Here is a 27,797-nt window from a genome sequence, read left to right as displayed (position 1 = left end):
GGGGAAAAGGAAACAAAGAAGGGTTAGCAATCAGCTGTCTGTATTATAGTATGACTGCCACACCTGGCATTGTAATGGCACTGTGTATTTTCCAAGCATTCTTATGAGTGTCATCTTTTTATCAGAATGCCATGCAAAGAAATGTCAAAAACCTAGGTCTGCATACAGTTTCTGTTGTGTAATCTTGGGTAAACCAGATGACTATTTGGCGCCTACGCGGATAAAGACATAAATAAATACAGCCAGAATAGGAGAGAGAGCAGAGACAAGCCCCTGAGGCAAATTCAGGAGAAATGGGCTTCCACAGCACCGCACCTAGAGTTGCACGGGCTGTGCAGTGAACAATTGCAGGGAGTGGTGTTCTTACATAGGTCCTAACGTGACTGGCACCCCCAGAGCCGTGCAACCCTGCAGGCCTACCTCAAGACGCTTTTGCCCCTCAGTGCCCATGATAAGGTTCTCATCAGTGGGTGAGTGTTGATCTTTGGACTGCCAGAGAATTACTTTCTCTTTTAACCTTGATGGGTATAAGGATAAGAGGATGACAAGAGAAGTCCCAGAAAGAGAGATGATGCCACTAACTGTCCCCATGCTTACTTGACTATGCACTCCAGGAGGGCCACCAGCCCAAGGAGCACAAGCCACTTCATGCTTCATGAAGTGAAGGACCTTCACCAGGTCCTTCATGCTCCAAGGACCCAGGGAAGATTAAGTCCTGAGCTTGCAGTGGTGAACACAAGCTGCTAATTATATGTGCTCTGACCTGCCCTAATTTGCCCCTTTAGGCCACTAATGGCTCTGATAAGGTCATGTGTGCGTACTCAGTCATTTCGACTCTTTGCAACCCCATGGACTCTTCAGGCTCCTCTGTCCACGGAATTTTCCAGCCAAGAATGCTGGAGTGGGTTGCCATTTTGTCCTCCAGAGGATCTTCCCGACCCAGGGATCAAACTTGGATCTCCTACATTGCAGGCAGATTCTTGACCACTTCACCACCGGAATTCCAATAAAATGTTTACCTCTGTCAGTCTCTGCACATGGGATTTGGAAAATTCTCAGATTACAGAGATTTCTACTGTAATCTCTTCCTTGAGGCTTGGCTGAAAAATTAAGCTAAACTAAGAATGGGAGACTCTTGCCAACTTGGAGACAAAATACTGCTAAGAATGTGATAAACAGAAGTGCTGGGTGCCATGCTATACATTCGCGATCTCATGCGGTTGTCCTTGAAACGCCATGAGATGTGCATGGCTGTGCTCAGTTGGGGAGGAGATTGCTAGGAGGAAAAGAGATCAAACAGCAAAGTGAAGACTTTAGGAGCAGCCCAGTGACATATGCACTTCCCTGGTGGCTCAGACGGTAAAGCGTCTGTCTACAATGCGGGAGAGCTGGGTTCGATCCCTGGGTTGGGAAGATTCCCTGGAGAAGGAAATGGCAATCCACTCCAGTACTATTGCCTGGAAAATCCCATGGACAGAGGATAGGCTACAGTCCATGGGGTCGCAAAGAGTCGGACACGACTGAGCGACTTCCCTTTCCTTCCAGTGACATATGAGTGGCTTTGGGTAGTGGGACATTGACACAGATCAGGGGCACATTTGCTGCCAGTCTGTATCAAAGATCTAGGCTGGAGCAGTATTACAGTCACATGGTTTTAGTATTGGAAGAAAGGTGATGCAGGCATCCACAAGATACTTTATATCACCCACCAAACATATAAGGAGAGCCCTGTGTGCTGGAGTCTGGGTAGGATGCTAGAAAGTCAAAGTCCAGTAACACACAGGTGATCCGTATCTTCAGGGGCTAGCAGTCTAGGTCCATTCTCACAGATTTATGGCCTAGGAGGCAAGAGAAATGAATGGAAGGGCTGGGTAGATATTCTGGACACTGGGCAGCACAGGTTCCACTGGGGGAAGCCTTGCCTCTGCTCCAACCAGGGACTGCCACACCGGAAAGCAGGCTGGTTGGCCAAGTTTCCAAGAGAAGTCAGAAGTAAACTTATGTATAATCTCCTGATTTTTAAATGTTAGCAACTAAACTTTTTTTTTCCAGAAAATATAATGTGAACCAATTCTCCAATAAATGTGCATGCATTGTTCATTTGAAGGGATTCAAAAGCTGGAGGGATTCAGCCTTCAGACTGCAGATTTTTATTTCTCGCCTAGAGGTGTGAGTACAGAGAGGACAGAGGGGGGATCCAAGTCAAGTTGGTTGACTGAGTAAGAGACGGAATACATATTAACTATGTCAGTTTTTCTTCCATTTGTGAAGAAAGATCAGCAGTGTCATATAAACCAGTGAATTTAATAATATCCATTTGCTAAGGACGAGTGGATAGAATTCTGTCATGCCTTGAAACATTTTAACTGCTAAACCAAACATAGAAAGATAATTTTGAAGTGTTTTTATCAATCAAAGAGGACCAAAAAAAAAAAAAAAAAAACCAAAACAAATCATGCAGAGCTCCTGCTCAGCCTGAGATGAACAGGGCTGCCTGTTAAACTGTTGTTTCAGCCAAAGTAAAGACAATGGTGCCTCATGGCTCCTCCCAGGAGTCCCAGGGCCTCGGTGTTCCTGCGTGAGGTCTAGCCAGGTCTGACTCTGACCCTTGGGTAGAATATCAAGAGGCTCCCTGGTCACCAGGTGTGTATAGATAGAGTGCTATGTCTTAACCCATATTTGTGCACATTGTTTACATTCATTATTGGTTGTTCAATCTCCACAGAGTGGATTTGACAGCATCTAACAAATGACACACACATATGCCCTTAACTCAACAATTCTACTTCTAGGGATCTGTTCCAAAGATACGCCGGCAAAAGTAGAAATCACCATATGCACAAGCTATTCACTACAACAACTTTTTTTTTTTTTTTTAATTTATTTATTTTAGTTGGGGGCTAATTACTTTATAATATTGTAGTGGTTTTTGCCATACATTGATATGAATCAGCCATGGGTTTACATGTGTTCCCCATCCTGAACCATTTGTAAATGCAAAAGATTACAAACATACCTTAAGTGACCATTTGGGGGGACTGTGGAATAAGGCACAGCGCATCCCACCACCTGGGTAGGATGTGGGTGGAGGGAGGAGTGGGATGGGTAATTTCTTCAGGGTACACTGTTCAGTTTTTTAACAAAGCAGGCCAAAAAAGTGCTTATAATTTGTTATTTTTACATACACATTTGTCTATTTTCAATAATATAGAAGGCAAGAATAAGTAAAAAACTACTAAAAATATAATTTATGGATGAGGGGCAGAGAAGGAAGTAATTTTTCTTATTTTATAGTTTGAATTTGCAACAATGTATATATGTTACAGGATCAAAAAATAGATAAACACATCAGTAGAAGCTGAGAACAAACTAAGACTAAAGAGCCTAATTGTGTCAAGTTGATGACATAACTGCCCAGAACAAAAGATTACCTTAGTAAGTGGCTTTAAAATGCAGAATTTTGACTCTGTATTCAGAGTGGAATGTCTTCTAAGGACAAAGAGAAACAAAAACATGCCCCCAAACCCAAAATAAAACCAAAATAAAACCAAAAACAAAAAAGCAAAGAAATTTGAGACTGTATCCAACACCTTATTGTTGGTGATATTGCTTCTGCTATTGTGAAAGTATTGCATGTGTGTTATAGGTTAAAGCAAGCAAGTAACTGATATGGGGAGGGTGGTGGAAGGGGGCGTTCAGGGTTGGGAACTCATGTACCCCTGTGGTGGATTCATGTCAATGTATGGCAAAACCAATACAGTATTGTAAAGTAAAAAAATAAAATTTAAATTAAAAAAAAAGAAAAAAAAGCTAATATTATTCTAAAGTAAGACAATCAGTGGATAGAGGAAAGAGGTTCAAGTATAAAACAAAAAAGCTTAAGTAAAACTTTGCAGTCTTAAAACTTGAAAGCTTAAGTTTGTAACATTTAATTATTTTCTTTTTTAGTACTTCATCACTCTGATGGTTAAAAACCTACCAGCGATGGCAGCTTGCTTATAGTGATTATCCTGAGGTCGAACTTGTGACCTCTAAATACCATTTTCTACCAGAGGATCTATGGATTCTTGAGGAGATGGCTGATTTCAGGACTGGGTCAAGAATTGTACAAGATAAGGTTGGGAATCTTGAAGGGCCAGAAAGTTGAGCCTTCAAAGACCAGCAAGGGCTGGACAAAAAGTTTAGTGATCCATATGAAGAGGCTAAAACTGGGACAATTTTAGCATCAGATCAAACCAGCTGAAATAAATTAAATATATAAAAAGCCAGGAGATCCAAATGCTAATAGATAACATCTAATTTGTCACAGTAACACATTGCTAGGGCACCAACTCATCAACATGGGCATTGAGAAAGGGAAGTAATCATCAAAATTTATGCTATTTTTGTTTATAGGAAGCATATTTCATGTAACTACGAACAGTTAAAAGAATGATCTTTAATTGAAGAATTTTAGGAATTAAATTCAGAAGGAGTGGTAGAAACATAAATCCTCTGTTTTGCAACATCCTGATGAATCAGTGGATCTAGGCAAAGGTCATCAATGGATAAGGCTGAAGATGAAAGGCTGAAGTGTTTTACAATGAATGCATGAGGTTGGCACCATCAGGACCTGCTGCATCTCAGCATCTGTCATAGGAGTGGGGGAAATTATGAGCCTCTTGAAGTGGTGCCACAAGAAATATATGGAAATACATATAAAATATTTCAATAAAACTTGTTGAACTCAAGTCTAGATCTAACTCCCAGTTTTCAGGGAATTACATAGATAAAGGAACAGAGAAGCAATCCTCTAAACTAGCGGTCCCCAGCTTTTTCGACACTAGAGACTGGTTTTCTGGAAGACAATTTTTCTACAGGTGGTGGTGGAGGGGAGTGGTTTCTGGATGATTCAAGGGTATTGCATTTGTTGTGTACTTTATTTCTATTATTACATTGTGATACATAATGAAATAATTATGCAACTCATCTTAATGAAGAGTCAGTGGGAGCCCTGAGCTTGTTTTCCTGGAACAAGAGTGTCCCATCTGGGGGACGGGAGAGTGATGGGGAGCAGCTGTAAATACAGATGAAATCTCACTCCTGCTCTGCAGCCCGGTTCTCAATAGGTCAAAGACCCCTACTGGTCCTTGGTAGTGGGTTGCAGACCCCTGCTCTAAACCCTTGTAAAATTCTATTAGACAAACAACTCTACCTCCTCCTACCTTTTAAACAAATAAGTGGCATAAAAAAAAAAGGGGGAGATTGCAGACAGCAGAGTGTCAGGCCTAGAGAGAGTGGAGGAGGGCAGCGGCCAGTGGCTGGGCACAGAGGGATGAGCCAGAGGGCCAGCGCTAGTGCTGAGCAACCACCAGTACAGGCACAAGTACAGCGGGAACTAGGTACCAGCAGGAGGAGTAAGGAGCGGTAGCCGGTTCAGGCAGGTGACATCACGGACGAGAAGGTATTCACCAAGGAGGTGGACAAGTGGATCGAGCAGCTGTCCGCATCCCAGGTCAAGAGCCTCTGCAAGAAGGCTAAAGAAATGCTGACAAAAAAAAAAAAAAAGTCCAATGTACAAGAAGTTTGATGTCCAGTCACCATCTGCAGAGATGTGAATGGGCAATTTCATGATCTCGTGGAACTGTTTAGAATTGGTGGTAAATCACCTGATACAAATTACTTGTTTATGGGTGATTATGCTAACAGAGGGTATTATTTGGTGGAAACAGTTACTCTGCTTGTAGCTCTTGTGATTCCTTATCAGTGAACGTGTCACCATTATTCAAGGAAATCATGAGAGGAGGAGACAGATTACATAAGTATGTGGTTTCTATGATGAATATTTCAGGAAATATGGAAACGTACATGTATGAAAATATTTTACAGATCTTTTTGACCATCTTCCTCTCACTGCCTCAGTGGCTGGGCAGATATTCTGTCTACATGGTGGCCTCTCACCATCCATAGATACACTGGATCACATCAGAGCTCTTGATCACCTATGAGAAGTTCCCCATGAGGGTCCAATGTATCACTTGGTGTGGTCAGATTCAGAGGGACCATGGAGGTTGGGGTATATCTCCTCAAGGAGCTGACTACACCTTTGGGCAGGATATTTCTGAGACATTTAATCATGCCTATGGCCTCATGTTGGTGTGTAGAGCTCATTGGCTGGTGATGGAGGGATATAACTGGTGCTTTGCCTGAAATGCAGTAACGATTTTCAGTGCTCCAAACTATTGTTATCGTTGTGGTAACCAAGCTGCAATCTTGGAACATGATGGTACTCTAAAATACTCTTTCTTGTGGATTGACCGAGCTCCTCACAGAGGCAAGCCACATGTTGCTCATTTCCCTGTAATGAAATTTTAAACTTGCGCAGCCATGAACCATATATTGATCAATGGATATAGGAAGAGCACTAGTAACTCCACAAGTGTCAGAGGATAGTTCATGTTCAAAAAAACTTGTTTTCACAGGGACCAAAAAGATGTGCCATATAAAAATACAAAACCTCTTGTCTTCAACAGCCGTGACCGCTTTAGAGTGAACCAGTTCATCGCATGCTGAAGCGACATTGTTGGTCAAGAAACTAGTCTCTGGTGTAGCACTATTTGTAGTTCATTTGCTTTCTCTGAGGGACTGCAGATAAAAAGAGGTAAACATGAACACTTCATGAATACAGTTTAACTTCCATTTAGCTATAGCTTTATTCAGCATGACTGTAGAAAAGAATAGTAGCAAATAATCACTGGAGCTTAATGCACATTTTAAAAAATAAGTACCAAGCCCTCCCCTCTATGTGTGACTTTTGAAACTGTTCTGCTTATTTTCAGGGATAGCATTTAACTTAATATTGTAAAGTAATTAGCCTCCAATTAAAATAAATAAGTTTAAATTAAAAAAATTGTATGATTTGTCTGCCCTCAGCTTATTTTCCCTTTTCAAATCTCAGCCTCATGTTGCTCTTTGTTACTGTCAGAACCTGTTGATTTGCAGTGTTTTCCATGATCAACTTGTGGGCCAAGAACTGAAAAAGTAAAATTTGAATTGTATCAATGGGCAAGACTGGTGCTGTTTATTTGATTTTTTAAAAAATTATTTATTTTAATTGGAGAGTAATTACTTTACAATATTATATTGGTTTTGGCATACATCAACATGAATCCACCACAGGTGTACACATGTTCCCCATTCTGAACCCCTCTCTCACCTCCCTCCCTGTTCTATCCCTCTGGGTCATCCCAGTGCACCAGTCCCAAGCATCCTGTATCCTGCATTGAACCTGGACTAGTGATTCATTTCTTATATGATATTATACATGTTTCAATGCCATTCTCCCAAATCATCCCACCCTCCTCTCTCCCAGAGTCCAAAAGACTGTTCTATACATCTGTGTCCCTTTTGCTGTCTCGCATAGAGGGTTATCATTACCATCTTTCTAAATTCCATATATATGTGTTAGTATACTGTATTGGTGTTTTTCTTTCTGGCTTACTTCACTCTGTATAATAGGCTCCAGTTTCATCCACCTCATTAGAACTGATCCAAATGTATTCTTTTTAATGGCTGAGTAATACTCCATTGTGTATATGTACCACAGCTTTCTTACCCATTCATCTGCTGATGGACATCTAGGTTGCTTCCATGTCCTGGCTATTATAAACAGTGCTGCAATGAACATTGGGGTAAACGTGTCTCTTGTGAGACAGCAAAAGAGACACAGATATATAGAACAGTCTTTTGGACTCTGTGGGATAGGGAGAGGGTGGGATGATTTGGGAGAATGGCATTGAAACATGTATAATATCATATATGAAATGAATCGCCAGTCCAGGTTTGATGCATGATACTGGATGCTTGGGGCTGGTGCACTGGTATGACCCAGAGTGATGGTACAGGGAGGGAGGAGAGAGAGAGGTTCAGGATGGGGAATGTGGATTCATGTTGATGTACGGCAAAACCAATACAATATTGTAAAGTAATTAACCTCCAAATAAAATAAATAAATTTATATTAAAAAAAGACCTGTGTAGTTTGGATGGATTGCATTGTGTCCACCCCCAAATTCAGATGTGGAATGCACAACTCCTGATGTGATGGTATTAGGAGTCAGGGCCTCTGGAAGGTAATTTGGTTGAAATTTTGGTTGGGGGCTTCTCTGGTGGTTCAGATGGTAAAGAATCTTCCTGCAATGCAGGAGACCTAGGTTAAGTTCCTGGGTCAGGAAGATCCCCTGGAGAAGGAAATGGCCATCTACTCCAGTATTCTTGCCTGGAGAAGTCTGTGGACAGAGGGGCCTGGTGGGCTACAGTTCATGGGGTTGCAAAGAGTTGGACATGGCTGAGTGACTAACACACACTTGGTTGAGATGGGGTCTTAATGGTGGGGCCCTCTGATTTGATCAGTGCCTTTATTAGAAGAGCCACCCAAGAGCTTCCTCAATCTCTTCTTCTCTGTCTTTCATCCTCCCTCCCTCTGCCTCCCTCCTTACCTCCTGCCCCGTCCACCACCATGTGTGAGGACACAGTAATATAGGAACTGTCTCTGAGCCAAGAAGAAAGGTCCTAAGAATGCAGTTGGCCAGCACCTTAATCTTGGACATGTAGCCTCCTGGCTATGACAGACTAACAGAATAGTGTTGTAGTTCTTGATGCTGTGTGAAGAAATACAGGGTTCTTGTTACTATTCTTTTTTATTTTGTGATGTTTGAAATCTTTTTGCAATCAGCAGTTTACAGATTGTTTGTTCTCCTGTCATATGATCACCATCTACCCCTTCCCTCCTCCCCTACGGCTAAGCTGCTTGGTCATCTGTCAGGGAATGTTTAACAGGAGGATTCCTATGTGCTGTTTCTCATAAATCCTCTGTTCCTTATCAGTTTCTGTTGCCAGAAACCAGTGGAATGGCATGCCGCTCCCAGGACTGAGGTCATAGTATGAGACAGGCTTGAATCTCCTTCAGTAAACATTCTCCTTACGACAACACTGCTTAGTCTCCATCCTCTTTCTTGAGATATGGATTGTCTCCTGACCTTGTGATAATTATTAATCCCTTGTTCCCTTGGTAAGGGTTACTGTACGTTTGGTTTTCTGATCTTTATCATTGTCGAAAGAAATTTCTTATACAACAGCCTATATATACTCACAGAAAGATCATTAAAGCACCTTTGCTCCATCAGAGCTTGGGTCCCTGTGTGTTTCTTTCTCTCTCTCTCACCCTCCCTCTGGCTCTCTCTTTTACTTTCTCATTGTCGACTCCGGACCACCAGGCTCTGTTCCATTGAAGGACCCAACAGTCATTCAGTTGGGACTTTGATGAGCCAGGTCAGGGCCTGGAGGTAGAGGAATGAGGATACTTTTAGAAAGAACGAACTGGGCATCCTCTCCCCTGTTTCCTTAGTGCCATCTGTAGGTGAGAGCAGGGCCTGGGTAAGGAGGGAGGGAAGGCATGGAGCTGCAGGGATATTTAGAAGGGAAGAGGAATTCCCAACCCACTAATCAAGAGGAGGGCAGCTTGCTTAGGACCCAGGAGGGAAGGAAGAGGCACTGGGAAAAGAATGGTGCCAACCAGAGGGCCAGACCTGAGTCTTCTGGTTAACCTTGCTGGAGGTCACATCCTTCCTGCTGGAATTCCTGCTCTGGACATGGAAGGGATAGAGCTGACTTCACTGCTAACTCTGTTTCAGGAAACCCCTGGCTGAGGGGTGTTGGTAGGGCTAAGACAAGTCTGGATGCAAAGGATATGTTCCCTCCTGGATGCTCAAAAAAGAGCTTGTAGCTTTGAAATCCTTGAGAGGAGATGCAACCAGTCATGTTCTTTGAGTACTTCGCTTTATGGATCTGGTTGGGGGAAAAGGACAGACAAACAGGGCAAGGCTGGGCATCCCTGTGTCCAAAGTACTTATGAATGGACTTCCAGCCACAAGACTACAGGGTCAGGTGCTGATGCTGATCTCAGGCCTTTGGAGAAGGAGTAGCGGAAAGAGATTTTGTCCAGAGAGCAGAGCCATCAGGGGGCCACGGGATCACACAGGGCAAGATGAGACAAGAGCGATTGCTTGTTTCTTTGCTCTATCTGTTCCCTGGAGTTTCCACCCCTGAGGACAAGCATACAGAGATGGTCAGTCACTGGTGGTGCCCCTGGGACCTGACACCCCTGGTAATAACTATCTTGCCTACATGGCCCCAAGGCCCAGAGCCGACTCAGCCCTGTGTCTGCTCCAGGGTTTCTCTTCTGGGAAGGATGAGATGGCTCATTGTTGGTATCTCACTAGTGAAGTATGTGATGAGGTCAGTGTGGGTGACGTGTAGCTGAGTTCCAAGTGTGGAAGGAAGATTTGGAGGTGGAATTATTAAGCTTGGTTACCTTGGGCCTTTGCAGTGGGTGTTTCCCCTTCTGTAATGTTCTTTTCCCAACTCTTTACATGGCTGGTTCCTTCTCAATATTCAACAGCATCTCAAATGTCTTTCCCCTCAGGGAAGCCTTCCCTTGCCACTCCACTGTCCCAAGCACAGGGCCTGATTCATTCAAGGAGACCTTAGACACTGATTGCATTTCCCTACATGCTTTTCAGGAGCACCTTGAGAGTTTGAGATTGTCCCCAATTTACAGATGAGGAAACTGAAATGAGAGTGGTTAAGCATCTCCTCTTACACGCTAGTAAAGTAATGCTCAAAATTCTCTAAGCCAGACTTCAGCAGTATGTGAACCTTGAACTTCCAGATGTTCAAGCTGGTTTTAGAAAAGGCAGAGGAACCAGAGATCAAATTGCCAACATCTGCTGGATCATGGAAAAAGCAAGAGAGTTCCAGAAAAACATCTACTTCTGCTTTATTGACTATGCCAAAACCTTTGACTGTGTGGATCACAATAAACTGTGGAAAATTCTGAAAGAGATGGGAATACCAGACCACCTAACCTGCCTCTTGAGAAATCTGTATGCAGGTCAGGAGGCAACAGTTAGAACTGGACATGGAACAACAGACTGGTTCCAAATCGGGAAAGGAGTACGTCAAGGCTGTATATTGTCACCCTGCTTATTTAACTTCTATGCAGAGTACATCATGAGAAACACTGGGCTGGAAGAAGCACAAGCTGGAATCAAGATTGCCTGGAGAAATATCAGTAACCTCAGATATGCAGATGACACCACCCTTATGGCAGAAAGTGAAGGGGAGCTAAAAAGCCTCTTGATGAAAGTGAAAGAAGAGAGTGAAAAAGTTGGCTTAAAGCTCAACATTCAGAAAATGAAGATCATGGAATCCGGTCCCATCACTTCATGGGAAATAGATGGGGAAACAGTGGAAACAGTGTCAGACTTTATTTTGGGGGCTCCAAAATCACTGCAGATGGTGACTGCAGCCATGAAATTAAAAGACGCTTACTCCTTGGAAGAAAAGTTATGACCAACCTAGACAGCATATTTGAAAGCAGAGACATTACTTTGCTAACAAAGGTCCGTCTAGTCAAGGCTATGGTTTTTCCTGTGGTCATGTATGGATGTGAGAGTTGGACTGTGAAGAAAGCTGAGTGCCATAGAATTGATGCTTTTGAACTGTGGTGTAGGAGAAGACTCTTGAGAGTCTCTTGGACTACAAGGAGATCCAACCAGTCCATTATGAAGGACATCAGTCCTGGGTGTTCTTTGGAAGGACTGATGCTAAAGCTGAAACTCCAATACTTTGGCCACCTCATGCAAAGAGTTGACTCATTGGAAAAGACTCTGATGCTGGGAGGGATTGGGGGCAGGAGGAAAAGGGGACGACAGAGGATGAGATGGCTGGATGGCATCATTGACTCGATGGATGTGAGTCTAGGTGAACTCCGGGAGTTGGTGATGGACAGGGAGGCCTGGTGTGCTGAGATTCATGGGGTTGCCGAGTCGGACATGACTGAGCGACTGAACTGAACTGAACTGAAGCATCTCCCTGGAGGCCATAGGGCCTGTGAGTCATAGATTCAAGATTTGAATCCAGGTTTGTCTGACTGCTCATTCCAGCTGTTCCTAGTCCTGGGCTTGGGGGACCAGCCAGTGATGCAGAGAAGACAAGAGGGTAAGGGATAGAGGGGGAAACTGAGGAAGGATCTCATCTGTTAGGATATTCATTCTTTCAGTGAACACTTCTTCAAAGCGCTCAAAGCCTAACACGGAAAGTGCTCCCTGCATAGATGGAGCCTGGAGTGCAGGAACCCCATTCAGACTGTGCCCACAATACAGACACTGTGCCCAGGGGCAAGATGGCCTGAAACCCAGTTCATAATCTTTTTCCATGAACCTGTTCCTTCCAGAGCTTGTATCCTTGAAGTGCCAGCTTTTCCTATGTAGACTAGCAAGGGCCTTATAGTCCAGGAATCCAAATGTCAGAACAGAAATGTGAGCAGCCTGTAATGGAGACATGTTCCTGGAGTCCTGGGAAGCTGAAGACTAATGTTGCCTTTGATAGCTTGCGGTGAACGGTGCCACCAGATTCATGGTCTCCAAAGGAGAAGATTTAACTCCAGGACCAAAGACAGTCAGTCACTCAGAGCTTTGTGTACATTTTTATTAAAAGTGGAAGTGACAGAAAAGCTTCTGACAGAGACATCAGAAGAGGGCAGGAAAGTACCTGCCTCACTAGTTTATTAAGCGGGGCCATGTATACTTCTCCTGGTGGTTCAGATGGTAAAGAATCTGCCTGCAATGCAGGAGACCTGGGTTTGATCCCTGGGTTGGGAAGATCCCCTGGAGAAGGAAATGGCAACCCACTTCACTATTCTTGCTTGGAGAATCCCATGGATGGAGAAGCCTGGCAGGCTACAGTCCATGGCATGACAAAGAGTAGGACATGGCTGAGCAGCTTCACTCACTCACTATATGCTTCTCAACTGGTTACTGAGAATAGCTAAAAAGAAGACCTCAAGGTTGTAAGAATTCCACCAGACCCTTTCCCAAGGCATATATCCTGAGATAACTTTGGCACAAGATTAACCAAGGAGATAGGCTTCTGGGCCTGGCCTCTGGGAGAGGTATACTGTTGGCTGTGTAATCAGGGGGACAAGTCTTGAGAAATTGGTTTCCAGGCAAGATATGTTACGATTATGATCGTTAACACAGAGCCTCAGGAAAGCATTTCCATGAGTAAGACTTTGTGCTCTGTGATCATTAGTTCCAGACCTAAAGAAAGATCAGTTCTCAGGCAAGATACATTGTTGCACAATGTATATTTAAGGAAAGCATGGGCATGAATGTTCATCTCCTTCTTAAAGGGCCCTAAGCTTTAACTCTCTCACCTTGGGTGAAACATTGGAAGGCTTCCTGGTGGAGGTGGCTACTGAGCTGTGTCTGCATGGATAAAGGACGTTGCTGAGTGAGTGTGAGCAGAGGGAATGCCTATCAAAGAGGGCAGCACTGGCATCCTACTGAACTCGGGATTGTCAGTCACTTCGGAAGCTTAGCCCTAAGGGATACATTATTTCAATCAGTCTGGGCAGTATGGGTGGTACAAAGAATGCACAGTTTAAAAACAGGAACTCCGGACTTCTCCGGTCTCCAGTAGTTAAGACTCTTAACTTGCACAGCTGCAGAAATGGGTTCAATCCTGGTCACAGACTAAAATTCTGCATGCCAAGTGGTGGGTCCCCAAAGTGAAATCTTTCTGTCCATCACAAGTTTTTTGGGGCTCTGACTGGAGACTTCTCCTGCGGATGCAGACTGATGGAGGCTTCACCGTCTGCAGTGTCCCTGGTTGCTGTGGCAGGGGGGAGGGCGTGTGCCAATGTATGTACTGACTATTGTGAATGAAAAGTGTGGCCTGCCATATCAGTAAACCAAGGATGTTACAGCCATCCAGCTATCACATAGGTGCCTATAAAAGTCATCCCCCAGAAGGAATTCAGGATGGCAAAGGATGCCCTCCATCAAGCCCCCAGCTACTGAAGCCACCTGCCCCCCTGCCAGCTGTGTATCTAGAGGGGCCTCAGGATGAGAAGAAAGTGAATACACTCCCTGGACAGCTAAGGTGCATATCAAAGAAATGATTTCAGTGAACCCAGGCTCTTGCATCTTCCCATACATTGAAAAATGCTTAAATTCCTTAATCTGAGATATTTGACCTTCTCTAATGAACAGCAATCTTTTAACGTTCTGACTATCTGGTTTTTGTTGCAAAAACTCCTCTATCTCTTGCCTCCTCCTTTACCTTTTCAGATAAATCCCTTAGAGATATCTGAAAGGATGCCCCCGAGCTTGTAGTCCTCAGAAAGTTTGCCAAATAAAACAGAATTGTCAGCTTTTAGTTTGTGCTGTTCTTTTTTTTTCCCTAGTGACACTATCAAAGCATTTGCCATGAGTGAGCTGTGTCACTGCTATCTGCTTTATATCACAAGCCACAGGGCTACAGTGAATTATGAGGGAGTTATGGATGTGTAATACAGCCTGAATTTAGGACAAAGACTTGAAAATCTGGACAACAGCTCTAATGATACACCGGCCCATGAAGAAGATGGGATCCAAGACCACCTCCCAGGGTGGTGTGGGGAGGGCTTGGCAGTCAAGCCTAATTTTCAAGAGTGTGGGATTTGTGCTGTGTGTGATGGAGATCTCAGAGATTTTAGATTGTGTGAATGGAGGAGAGGAATGAAAAGTGAAGCCTAGACAGCAATGAATAGAAGAAAAATGTTAAGAGGAAGGAAGTACATTAAGAGAACCCGGAAGCTCTAGAAACCGGGTGGGGAAGACTTTGGACACTGAGTGAAGAGGTCACGACCACTAGCTTCCATCTGGCTGGGAAGCAGAAATGTGGGCAGATAGCTTGGAGGCTTGTTTACACTGGAGAATCAAGATTTTGGTGGGGGCATAAGGACCAACCTTCAAGTCTCTAAAAGTTTTTCTCAAAAAAGGGACTAACTCTCTGGTACATTTTCAGAGCAGACTGCGGACAAAAGTAAATGTAGGGAAGCCAGCTTTAACTTTAATTTGGTAACAGCTTCTGTTGTTAACTTACCATTGTTATTCGAACTGTACTAGGCACCTTGGTCCACCTTATGTTTGTGGACCTTTGTTCAGATTGATCTGGAGCCTGTTTCAGAAAGCCACATCCATTAATATACTGTATTGGTGTTTTTCTTTCTGGCTTACTTCACTCTGTATAATAGGCTCCAGTTTCACCCACCTCATTAGAACTGATTCAAGTGTATTCTTTTTAATGGCTGAGTAATACTCCATTGTATATCTGTACCAAAAAAAAAAAAAAAAATGGTGGTGGTGGGGGGACATGAAATACTTAAAAAAAAAAAAAAAAAGAAAGCCACATCCTTTGCTGTCTTCTAGGACCTGTTCTCTCAGAGTTCAGGGTTGTCAGGCAGCACTTTACAATAATAGATTTTCAAAAGCTGTGAGAGTGCGTGAGTTAGTGCTACCTACCACTGGTCTGGTGATTTTTCTAGCACCTCCGGAAACTTTCGTGTTTATTTATTGTTAAACTCTTACAACCACCTGATGAGGTTGGTAGAGTTAGTCCCTTGTTACCAAGGAGAAAAGAATTCAGAGGCTGAATAATTTGCCCAAGGTCACATAGATAGTGAAAGTCAACCTGGGATTTAAATGAAGAATATTGGACTCAAGCCCTGAACTGTTTTCACTGCCTTTCACACTGTTTTAACTGTTAAGCACTGGGGGCCATGAAGGCATCTTCAGTTCTAATCCCAACTCCAGAATATCCATAGAAAGAAACCTAAGAAATTCTCTCTTCTGGGGCACACATGCCAACTGTTCGGATTGTCGAGGCAGGTCAATTCGATAGTGCTTTGGGCCAAGTGAGAAGTACATGATGGGTGGTTTGCTTTTGGCATATGCTGTGGGAAGTTAGGCGACTGAATGTCTGGGTACTTGACTGTGTGGCTGGAATTATCCTGGGAAGAGAAACTTGATCAGGTCAACGTATTTCCTCATTAAACAGCAAGCTTAGAGAGGTTTCTAAGACAACTGCAGATGTTTTCGTCACAAGGGGAGAAATGGGTCCAGTTCCATATAACACTCAGAGATTGAACTGTGCAGGTTCCCATGGTAACAGCTTCTTGTGCTACCCTAGGAGGTGTGGGAAACTGAGAAGAAATTAAAGGCCTTTACAACTCTCTTTGCAGTGTGATTTTAGGCTTGAAGTAGTTGGCAAGGACAGGTTGGCTGGTAAGGATGAGGAGGGGAGTAATCAGAGCCTGTGCTTTAGCTCCTTGTGGAACCAGGAAAACAGAAGCCCCGGCTCAGTCAGAATTCCCTGTTATGGTTCAGAAGTAGCAGTTATTTGCTTGACTCAGTACTAAGCCCCGTGGGTGTCAGGAGTCCCCTGAAATCATCAGATTGTCCCCCAGGAGGCAGAATAATTAATATTTGGCTTGCTCACCCAGGCCACTTGTCAATCTCAGGCACACATGCAATCCCCAGGTGGGGATTCATCACGACACCCATTTTCTGGATGAGGAAACTGAGGTTATGGGACATGATCAAGGTCACACAGGCAAAGAGCTGAGGAGCCAAAGTGCAAACCCAAAGCATAAGTCCTCAAATAATGTCTTTCTCCTCTGTACCCAACGTGGGGTAAGGGGGTGGGGCAATGGGGGCGGGACAAGGCCACATGATCAAGTAAAGCCGTAGTACCACTTGCCCTGCCAGGCTGGTTGGTCCAGCCTGGATATATGACCTGAGGTCATATATATCAATATATATATATATATGAAAGTGAAAGTGAAGTTGCTCAGTCATGTCCGACTCTTTGCTACCTGTGGACTGTAGCCCACCAAGCTCCTCTGTCCATGGGATTCTCCAGGCAAGAATACTGGAATGGGTTGCCATTTCCTTCTCCAGGGGATCTTCCCGACCCAGGGATCAAACCCAGGTCTCCCACATTGCAGGCAGACGCTTTAACCTCTGCGCCACCAGGGAAGCCCTTATATATATATCATATATATATATCATATCTATCTATCTATCTATCTATCTATATATCAATCAATCAGAGCCCTCTGTGGTAACCAGATTTTTCAGAACTTCTTTCCTTCTGGGTTAGATACTTTATGGATACAGAACCCTGTGGCAGGCACCTTCAGACTCCCTCACTAGGTGTAGTAGCCTGAGGGAAAAAAGTCTTCAGGCTTAGATTATCAAAGATGAAAGAATGGAAAGAACAAGGGAGAGAAAGAGTGAGCTTGATGGCTTCTGATTTCTTGGATCCAATCACCGATCTTTGGATTTACTCTGGTTCCTGCGTCCCAGATCCCCAGGGTCCTTCCAATAAGTCTCTTTCCTTGAAGCCAGTTGGAATTGGGCTCCTTTCACTTGTGGTTGAGACTTGATTCTGGATTCTTCCTGGTTATGATGCACCTCCTTGACCCCAAAGAGAGGTATCCGTTCATATCAGCACCGTTGAGATGAAATCCTTTACTCTTTACTGAGAATAGGACTTTGCAGAGCAACAAACAGTTTCATCACCTACTCCCTTGGGCTGGAGTGCCCTTGGTGTGAGTGAGTGTGTGTCTGGAGTGGGCCTGATTGACTCCTGAAGCAGCCCAGCATTTACACTGTAAGAGCCAGGCCAACCCTGTTGTTTTTCCGACTGAAAACAGAGAAATACAACCTCAGGAGGACATCACCCAGCATCCACGTCTCTGGCCCTTTAAAGCCTTCTGAGCCTCCTTCAAAGCTGCTAATGCAGAGGTTCTCATAAATCTGGGGGAGGCAGAAATACATACTAGTCAGCCTGAGCCCTTACCTGTCACTGCCTTCAACATCCAGAGCTGGCAGTTTCTTGCTTTTATTTCCCTCCTTTGTTGAGAATCAAGTGGGTCTTTCCACAGCTCTCTGCAGGTGCAGAAATGGGGGCCCATCCAAGAACAAGAGGGCTCAGTTAGAGTGGTTTTCATAAGGAAAGGGACAGAAGGAGGGGAGAACTGGGGCTTTGGATCAACAAATGCAAACTAATATACAGAGGATGGATAAACAACAAAGTATCACTGTATAGCATAAGGAGCTATATTCAGTATCCTATGATAAACCATAGTGGATAAGAATATGAAAAAAATGTAAATATATACATGTAAATGAATTTTCTGCATAACAAAAATTAACATAACATTGTAAATCAACTATATTTCAATAAAATTTGTGAGAAAAAAAAAAAACACAAATGGGTGGTAATTCCCCTCATTCTCAAATGCTTCATTCCTTCCCACCCCTGCTCTTTGTCTTCTCTGGAGAGAATGCTTGTTCTTCTCCCACTTCCCTATAACCTGGTGTTTTCTTTTTAAAATTTTTACTCTGTATGGCAGTATAGTCGACTAAAAATACTGTGATAGTTTCTGGTGGACAGCAAAAGGGACTCAGCCATACACATACAGATATCCATTCTCCTCCCAAATCCCCTCCCATCCAGGCTGCCACATCACACTGGGCAGAGCTACACAGGTGCCTCACAGGAGGTCATTGTTGGCTAGCCATTTTCAATAGCAGTGCCCACACCTGGTTCTTTGTACCGTGCTCAGGCCTCTAGGAAGCCGCCCTGGCCACTCCAGGTTGGGCTGGATGACTTACTATGGTGCTCCCCTGGTGTAGCCCCCACCCGCTAATCTGACCCAGCGCTCCTTTGCAGATCCCTCAAGAGGGTGTATTTGCATGGCATCAATGTAGATTTGACTGTACCCGAGTGGTCCTCCTCATGCCTCCATGATGCTGGGGCTTTAGAATTCCTGAAATGCCCTCTCTTCCTCAAAGCCTTCTTTGGCCTATCAGTCTTCTCTGAACTCCCACAGGGAGCTGACATGAAGCCTCCACCCTGTGCCAGGGCTGAGCAGTCACTGTGCACCCTTTATTCACCCTAGCATCCAACCTCCCCACAGAGGGGTCGGTACCCCAACTCACAGAGGGGGCCCTGGGGCTTAGCAAGGGGAAGTTGTAGCAAGGACCAGGGTAACCAGATAATTTATCATCTAAACCAGGACACTTTGAGAAGGAAAGGGAGACTAGGGAGGGACAGCACACTGGGACTGTCCTCAGTCACCCCCCTGACTTTGTCACATGTCCTATTGCAGGGATTGCTAGAGCTGACTTTCCTTGTTCATGCATCTGAGGGTTCTGGTTGCACTGAAGGCCTCTGAGGGCAGAGGCCCTTAGTGTTCCCCTCTCCCTGTGCCCGTCGCCAGGCCTGGATGGGGTAGTGTCTCCACATTTATATCAGGAGGATGGATGTCCCAGACTGTCCATTATGCTTAAGTGGATGATTTTGTGGGAGGCAGTGGCCCAACCAAGGGGCTCAGCAGTATCTGCAATGGCGTGGCTTGGCCTGCAGAGGCTGCCCTCCTCCCAGCAGCAGCCCAAGGGTTCCTGCAAGTTCCACATCTGAGAACCAGCCCCCAGGATTGGCCCCCACCTCCTGAATGTAAGCTTGAGCGGGCACGGGGTAGTCAGTTCCATTGATGGTGAAGATGATAGGAGGCAACTTACTGATGACATCACATGAACCTGCGTCTGTTAGAGGAATAGGGAGAGAGATTGGCTTCAGCTGGTCCTTGGGGTGGAGAGCCAGAGAGGGACCCTGTGGCATGACCCTTCACCTCGGGTTTCCCACTGAGCCTGGGGTGAGTGAACCTCCAGATTTTGGTGACCATGTTACTTGGGCCAACCAGTATTGTCGTCCTGGTGTCCACAATGGCCTGACATCCACAGGAACAACCAATCACCATCCTGTTCATGGAGATGCTGGGAGACAGTGGGACAAAGCGGGCACCGGGGTCACTATGTAGCCTCCCCTACAACTACTGCCTCCCTGAATGTCTCCTGAATAGTTAGGGCTCCAGCTTTCGCCCTGACTCTGTTTTCCTTTGCTCTGATCATGTCACCTTCTTTGACTTCCTTGCACTTCTTGATGCACCAAGGTCTTTCATGCCTCAGGGCCTGGCCATGTACCATTGCCCTTCCCACACAACCACCATACCCTTTGTTGCATTAATTTGTCCTCATCTTCCAGGTTTAGGCTTAATTGTCACTTTGTCAGGGAATCTTCCCACCAGACTAGATCATGTTCCTGTCTTGCTCACTCTCTGTAGACTCTTCCTTGTGTCTAGCAAGTACCAAAGTGGTAATTCACTATGTATGTGGCTTGTTTCATGTATGACTGCTTTACTAGATGAGAGGACAAGTTTGACCCCAGTGCCTCTCAGGATACAGCAGATGTACGATGTATTTTTTTTTTTTGAAGTGATTGTATTAAGAAATGAATGAAGAACAGTCAGAAACCTGTATCTGGTGTTGACCATTAATAGTTCAACCCACACAGAGAAGATGGAGGTTCTCTGGGGAAGCAGATGTTCAGAGAGAGGGTGGGGGAGATACAGGCTCCCCACGAGACGTTGTCTCCTAGCAACACCCCACCTGGCTCAGACTGAGGCTGTGGCTAGAGGATGCCCAAGTTAGCTCATGGGATGCAAAATGGCACATCAGCTTTGTCTGAGGGTGTCACATAGAACGCCATTGATTATTGCCCATTGTTCTCAGGCCACACCTGGATCCTAGCTTCCTGATTCTCTTGGTCACAGCCTCGCCCCACTGAAACCAACCTGTCTCCACTGCTGTGTAGCTTCTTTCTGAGGAGGCCAAGTTTCTCAGTTTGTCTAGGACTTGCTCTGTTTTTCAAGTGGCAGTTCTGTGTGCTAAGAAGTACTACCCTCCCAGGTAGCCCTGGTCATGTGGACATCCTAACACAACCCTGTTCAGACTGGTGAGATTCTCCCTGATCAACTTTTCATCACAGTGTAGGGTCCTAAACCCTGCTCCCTACCTCACAGCACAGCAGGTTCTCCCCTCCTCCCTCCGCCAGCTGCACAGGCCTGTCTGGACCCTTTCAGGACCCTGGCCAGAGGCCTGGTCAGGAGGCCTGGGGTGATTTTAAACCCATGGATGGTCTCCATATCTGTGTTTGCTTGTTTGTGGGTGTGTCTATGTCTCCCTCTGTCTGTGTGTGTGTGTCTGTTTGTGTGTATCTGTGTGCCTCTGTGTGTTTACATGTGTGTATTTATATGTGTTTCCATATGTGTTTTTATGTGTCTTTCTGGGTGTGTATGTCTGTGCGTGACTGTGTGTCTGTGCGTGCACTTCTGTGTATCTGCCTCTGTCCTTGTGCACATGTGGGAGCATCACTTGGGATGGTCCTCAGAGGGAGAGGCTTACTGCTCCACGGCTATCTGCCAGAAGCTGGCTTGTGACACTGGCTTCCAGTTGAGCTCTCCCTTGTGGTGGGGGTGGTCCAACCCACCAAACATCATCATGCTGCCGTTCTCTTTCCAGCTGTTGAGAGAAGGAAAGAGGGGAGCACCATAAGGACAGTAACACCAGGAACTATTTGAGGGCTGTGCTTACCCACCCATCAGAGGCACTACTGTGGCCCCCATTTACAGAGGGAGAAATTGAGGCTCAGAGGGATCAAGTACCTGACTCAGGTCTGTCACCATCTAATGAGTGCCACTGAAGAGGTTGGAATCTGAGCAACTTGGCTTTGACCACCAGCCTTCTGAGGAGAGCCTGGTCCCCTCCAGTGACCTGAGTTCTTACAGACACCCTCAGAGGAACCATGCTGGAGGGGTCTAGCACCCCTCCTTGTTTTGCCTGTCATTTTTTAGGAAGACCAAGGCCCCAGGGTGGTAAGGACTCAGGTTCAGGGTCAACCAGGTTTGGCTTCATCTGCCTGTGACCTATGCTGTCTATGAAGCCCCGCACTCAGCAGGGCCCCACCTCTGCTCTCCGTGCCTTGAAATTCCTAGTATGTTTTGAACAAGGGGTCCCACATGTTTATTTTGCACTGACTCCATGCAAATTTTGTCACTGGTCCTGGGCTCCTGGTGAACTGTGAGTGAGGAAGGGAACATTCTCGCCGTCTTTCACCTATATTCCAAATCAAATCCACCAGCAAACCGAGTTACCTGTTTCTCCAACCCGTTTCCTGGCACCTTCTATTGCTCTTCCTCTTCCCCGAGCCCTTCTGGACCAAACTGCTCCCCTTGAGCCCACGAGCATAACTGTATTTCAAAAAAAAATTTTCTAGACAAAAACAAGTGATGGGGCCAGGCGGGTCCCGAGGGCAGCATTTCTCCTTGCATAGACTATCTCTCAGGAGTATTCTGGATCAGGTTGTCTATAACATTTCACGCAACTGAAAGAATCTTACTGTTAACTTGGAGACATGGCTTGTCCAGCTCAGACTTATGTGCTCAAATAGAAGACAAAGACAGTCTCAGAAATGACTCCTTGTTTCTTCAGGTTGTCTAAGATGGGGGCACTTCCTTTGACAGCTAAGTTAGGGTAGCCCAAGCCCAGGGCGACATCAACAGGTTGGGATTCCACGGGTCTGTTGTACACCTTGCTCAGGCCAAATGTCTGGTTCACGATGACAAGGTTCCCGATCTGTGGGAGAGGGGTGTTCCTATGTAAAGTCTTGGAAAGTGAGACTGGGTGGAGATGCCATTAGCACTGCAGAGAAGAACTGAGGCCTGACTATGTCTTGCATTGACTTCAGACTGTTAGACCAAGCTGGGACAGGAATTTGGGTTCTATTGGTGTGAGGATGTGGATTTTAATCAACACCGACTACTCCTGCAAACACCATCTGCGTGAGTCAAATTGGCCTCATACCTTCTGTACAGATGGGGCAACCAAAGACTCAGGACAAGACCCAGTGGTTCCCACCTGAGGACAAAATGTATAAAGACAAGGGTAGCCTTCTCTTTGGCATCACTATGATCTGATGACAGAAATGGACCTAATTCATTCATTATAATGTATTGTGCGGAGAAGGCAATGGCAACCCACTCCAGTGCTTTTGCCCAGAAAATCCTATGGACAGAGGAACCTGGTAGGCTGCAGTCCATGGGGTTGCTAAGAGTAGGATATGATTGAGCGTTTTCACTTTCACTTTTCACTTTCATGCATTGAAGAAGGAAATGGCAACCCACTCCAGTGTTCTTGCCTGGAGAATCCCAGGGATGGGGGACCCTGGTGGGCTGCTATCTAATGGGGTTGCACGGAGTCCGACACTACTGAAGTGACTTAGCAGCAATATATTGTGGGTTTTGTATCTGCCCAGGAAGACAGAAGCCCATTATACAATGTTCTTGTATACAGGCATCATTCTTATGAAAATGCTGCCTGGGAAACATGCTTTTGGAAAGGTTTGGGCCTGTGTGTGTGTGTGTGTGTGTGAATGTGTATGTGTATGAGGGAGAGAGACAGAGAGTGAGTGAGTGACAGATAGAGAGGGAAAATAGTCAGGTACTTTGGGGGAGACAGGCCATACTCTTTACTAACTCTCAATAGTCCCCCAGAGTGAGAACCATTTATTAGGCCCCATCCGCATATGTGGCTCCCTATTTCCCTGTGTGGATAACTGAAGCCCTGAGCTGCCCCCAGTGGCCCCAGATCAGTTTTATCCACTCCTGAAACACTCCACACCTGCTTGACTGGCCTGACTGGCCAGCCCAGCTCCATTGCTTACCAGATGTGTGACTTTGGCAAGGTCCTTGCTCTTTGAACTTTAGTTCTCTTACCTGCCTGTATCATGGAGCTAATCACAGTACCTGCTATATGGGATTGTTGTAGGATTAAACAAGTTATTACCATGAATCTGCCCGGCATAGTCTAAGAATAAATGCGGGTGCTTTTCCCCTTCTCTTCCTGCTTCCCGCAAAATGAACCTTGAGCTGCTTATGGGCAAAGGAGCTGCAAGTCCACACCCTAAGCCACTCTCTGCGTTGACCTTTCTGGGAGGTTGTGTGTCAACAGAGGTGTTATTTCTCCAGGGACAGGTCTGAGGGGCAGACAGCCAGTCACTAAGGGACTTTCAGAAGGAAGGGCTTTGCCATCTGGTCCTGTGTCTGTTTTGTGAGCAGTAGTCACTCTCAAAGCCTGTCCTGACTCAGCTCCTTGTTCCCAACTTACCCGAATGGTGTCATAGCCAAGAATTCCCTTCATCCACACAAAGCCGTGGATGAGGTTGATAGACTGGTTAGAGGGGTGGAAGGTATTGGATGCATTAGGGTTGAAGTGAAGTAGTGCAGCTGGAGACAAAAGAGATGAGCGTGTCAGGCGCCAAGGATGGAGAGGAGGTGGGATGGGGAGTCTGGGATGGTCGGGGCTGGGGTGGTACTTACAGCGACCTGGACTGTCACAGTAGACGGAGGCCACTCACGTGTCAGATGAGCCGGTGTCAAAGACGACCCGGAACTCTTGAGGAGGTATTCCAATGGTGATTTTTCCAAGGTAGGTGAACTACAGGGGTCGGAGGTTGGTGGTTAGGGCAGACCTGACTGCCTGGCCAGCTCTGATTCCTGGAGTACTGCCTCCTGTTGGGTTTCCCATGTCTTATAAAATCACTTTCCAACCCTCCACCTCCCCACCTGCCCCCCATCTCACAGCCTCTGCTCAGACTAGTGCATTCAGTTGACAAACACTCCAGTCTCCTCCCCATGTTCAGCATGAACACAGCCTTGTCCAGGTGGCCCTCCTGGAGGTCACCCTGGGCCACTTTCTCTAAACTGAGACTGTATCCTGTCAATACTGTGCAGATGGCCCTTTCATTTGACATCTATCTACTCTTTGCCTATGTCTCAGGGTGGCCTGCATATTCTGGAAGGAGATAGGAGACATTTTTCAAATCAATAGCTATAGCATTAGACTTTTATATGTCACATGCTATGTGCATGCTAAGGTGATTCAGTCAAGTCCAACTCCTTGCAACTCTATGGACCATAGCCTGCCAGGCTTCTCTGTCCATGAAATTCTTCAGGAAAAAATACTGGAGTGGGTTGCCTTGCCCAGGGGATCTTCCCAACCCAGGGATCAAACCTACATCTCTTATGTCTTATGTCTCCACTAGCACCATGGTTCAGTATTTTATTTTATTTATTTATTTTTTTTACTGGTGTCATTCTTGGATCTGCAAAGGTTGAACTTCCTCTGCCCGGGGTTTCATAGTTGATTTGCAGTTAGCTTTGCTTTTGATCAGACATGGTTCACCCTTCATTTGTAACTCAATGGATCACTTGGTTCAGAAATAACAGTCTCCTTGAAACTAATGCCACAACTTTGACACAGAAATGGATGTTTACCTCCATCTGGTCATTGTTTGCCCTAGTAAACACAGACCAAGATTTGAGGATGAGAGTGTCTTCTCCTCTGGGGATGGGGTCCCTGTTTCCCACTGTCTCTACCTCCTGCAGGAGCCCCAAACATCCCACCTGAAAAATCCAGGTGAACCTCAGTGCTAGGCCAGAGCACCAGGGGGTGTAGTGGAGCACCATCCTCCCCAAATACATCCTGCAAGTTTTTCAGAGGGTGAGAACTGAATTTTAGGTTATTGGTGGAATTTTGGGACAGTCTGTAAGCGTGTTTCTCCAGGAAAATTTTCAATACTTTTTTTTCTGGGAGAGTGTCTTGCATGGTCTTCATCTTTGTTAGCAGGATTCTTTCACCAAGCATGGGGAAAAGGAAGCAAAGAAGGGGCAGCAGTCAGCTGTCTGTGTTATACTATGACTGTCATACCTGGTATTGTAATGGCAGTGTATTTTCCATTTTTATGAACAATTCAAGCTTCAGTTTCACCAGTGGTAAAAGGTAGAATGTAATAATCTCTATCCCACCAATATAGAATGTTTGGTGATTAAGTGAAATGAAGGATGTAATATGCTTGATATATATGAAGTCTCAACAGTGACTTACCATAGCTGTGGCCATCCTACTGTACCTTAAAGAAACACAGGGAATAAGGTAGAAGTGGGTTTATCATCCTCTTTTTTACAAGGGAGGAATTTGAAATGCAAGGAGTTTGTGACTTGGCTGTGGTCACACTGCTATTTAGAGGTATAACAGCCTAGAAGTAGTACTTCTGATCTTTCTCTGGGGCTCAAGCAGAAGACAGAAGTAGGAGAGGAAACCAGGAGATGGGAAATAAATTAGGGAAATTAAGAAGCTAGAGAAGTAAGGAAGAATCAGAATAGAAAAAAGAAATCAGAGAGTTCTCCATGCACAGAGACATCCAGAGAGATAGAGAAATAGACACGGAGATGATGACACAGACACATATACACAGAAATGGAGAAAGGGCAGAGAGAAGATATCTAGAAACAAATGCAAGAGAAATGCTTCCACAGGACCACACTTACAGTCACACAGGTTGTGCACTGAGCAATTCCAAGGAGTGCCCTTTCCACATGTGTCATAATGTGACTGTACCCCCAGAGTTGTGCAATTCTGCAAGCCTACCCCAAGAACCTTGGGCCCCAGCTGCCAATGGCAAGGTTCTTATCAATAAGTGAAATTTGAACTGTAAGACTGTCAGGGAATGATTACATTCTCTTCAAACCCTGATGGGTAAAAGAATAAGAGAACAAGGAAAAAAAATCCCAGAGAAAGAGACGATGCTATTTATAGTCCCCATACTTAAATGACTATGCACTCTGAGAGGGCAACCAGCCCAAGGAGCCCAAGCCACTTCATGGTTCTTTCAAGGGTCCAAAGTGCTCAGAAACAATTGAGTTCTTAGCATGCAGAGGTTGCCAGGAGCCCCTAACTATATATGCTCTGACCTGCCCAAATTGTCCCCTCTAGGCCACTAATAGGAACTTCCCTGGTGGCTCAGAGGTTAAAGTGTCTGCTTCCATTGTAGGAGACCTGGGTTCAATCCCTGGGTCGGGAAGATCTCCTGGAGAAGGAAATGGTAACCCACTCCAGTATTCTTGTCTGGGGAATCCCATGGACGGAGAAGCCTGGTAGGCTACAGTCCACAGGGTCGAAAAGAGTCGGACACGACTGGACGACTTCATTATTCTATTCACTAGGCCACTAATGGATCTGATAAGATATATCCATCTCTTCATAAAATCTTTACTTCCATCAGTGTCCAAGGGGAGTTGATTTGGAAAATTCTCAGAATACAGGGTTTCTACTGTAATCTCTTCCTTGTGGCTTGGCTGAAAAAAACAAACTGAACTAAGAAGGGAGACTTTTGCCAATTTGGAGACAAAACACTGTTGCTGAGTGCTGTGCTAAGTCGCTTCAGTCGAGTCTGATTCTTTGTGACCCTGTGCTAACAAGGTGATAAAAATAAATGCCAGGGGCCAAGCTAGAGATTCCTGAGCTCATGTGGTCTTCCTAGACATGTCATGAGATGTGCATTGCAGTCTTCAGTTGGAGAGGAGGTTTGCTAGGAGGATGAGAGGTCAAATGGCAAAGTGAAGACTTCAGGGGCAGGCCAGCAACATGTGAGTGACTTCAGTTAGTGGGACAGATAGCACAGGTTAGAGGCACCTTTGATGCCAATCTGTATCAAAGAGCTAGACTAGAGCAGTATTACAATTGTATGGTTTCATAATGGAAAATGTGTGATATGTGCACCCACAAGATGCTTTATGTTATCCAACAAACTTATAAGGAGAACCTTGTGTGCTGGGGTCTGAGTTACATGCTAGAAATTCAAAGTCGAATAACACTCCTGCATGCATGCTCAGTCACTTCAGTTGTGTCCGACCCTTTGTGACCTTGTTGATTGAAGCCCACCAGGTTCCTCTGTCCATGGGATCCTCAAGGCAAGAATGCTGGAGTGGGTTGCCATGCCCTCCTCTAGGGATATTCTTGACACAGGCATCAAACCTGAGTCTCGGGCATTGGTGGGTGGAATCTTAACGGCTGAGATACCAAGGAAGACCAAATAAACCATATGCCCAAGCTTTTCACTGCAACTTTGTTTTTAAAAACAAAAAGATTTGACAGTTATCAGAAATGACCATCCACAGGGGTGTGTGGA

General features: G+C 45.2%; 1 protein-coding gene and 1 pseudogene across 1 annotated transcript; one reads left to right on the top strand and one right to left on the bottom strand.

The window, feature by feature from the left end:
- On the top strand, nucleotides 2,539-6,354 carry LOC102168892 (annotated as a pseudogene).
- On the bottom strand, nucleotides 22,205-25,729 carry LOC102168609 (pregnancy-associated glycoprotein 1-like). The gene is made up of 4 exons (XM_013975884.2): nucleotides 25,715-25,729; nucleotides 25,234-25,312; nucleotides 23,936-24,054; nucleotides 22,205-22,405 (listed from the first exon to the last, which is right to left on the bottom strand). The coding sequence occupies exons 1-4, from the start codon at nucleotides 25,727-25,729 to the stop codon at nucleotides 22,205-22,207; spliced, it is 414 nt and encodes a 137-aa protein (XP_013831338.2).

Source organism: Capra hircus, chromosome 29, assembly GCF_001704415.2.
Source record: "Capra hircus breed San Clemente chromosome 29, ASM170441v1, whole genome shotgun sequence".
Classification (NCBI taxonomy): domain Eukaryota; kingdom Metazoa; phylum Chordata; class Mammalia; order Artiodactyla; family Bovidae; genus Capra; species Capra hircus.
The sequence above is the reverse complement of the archived record's forward strand: the minus strand, read 5'-3'. Positions and strand labels throughout refer to the sequence as shown.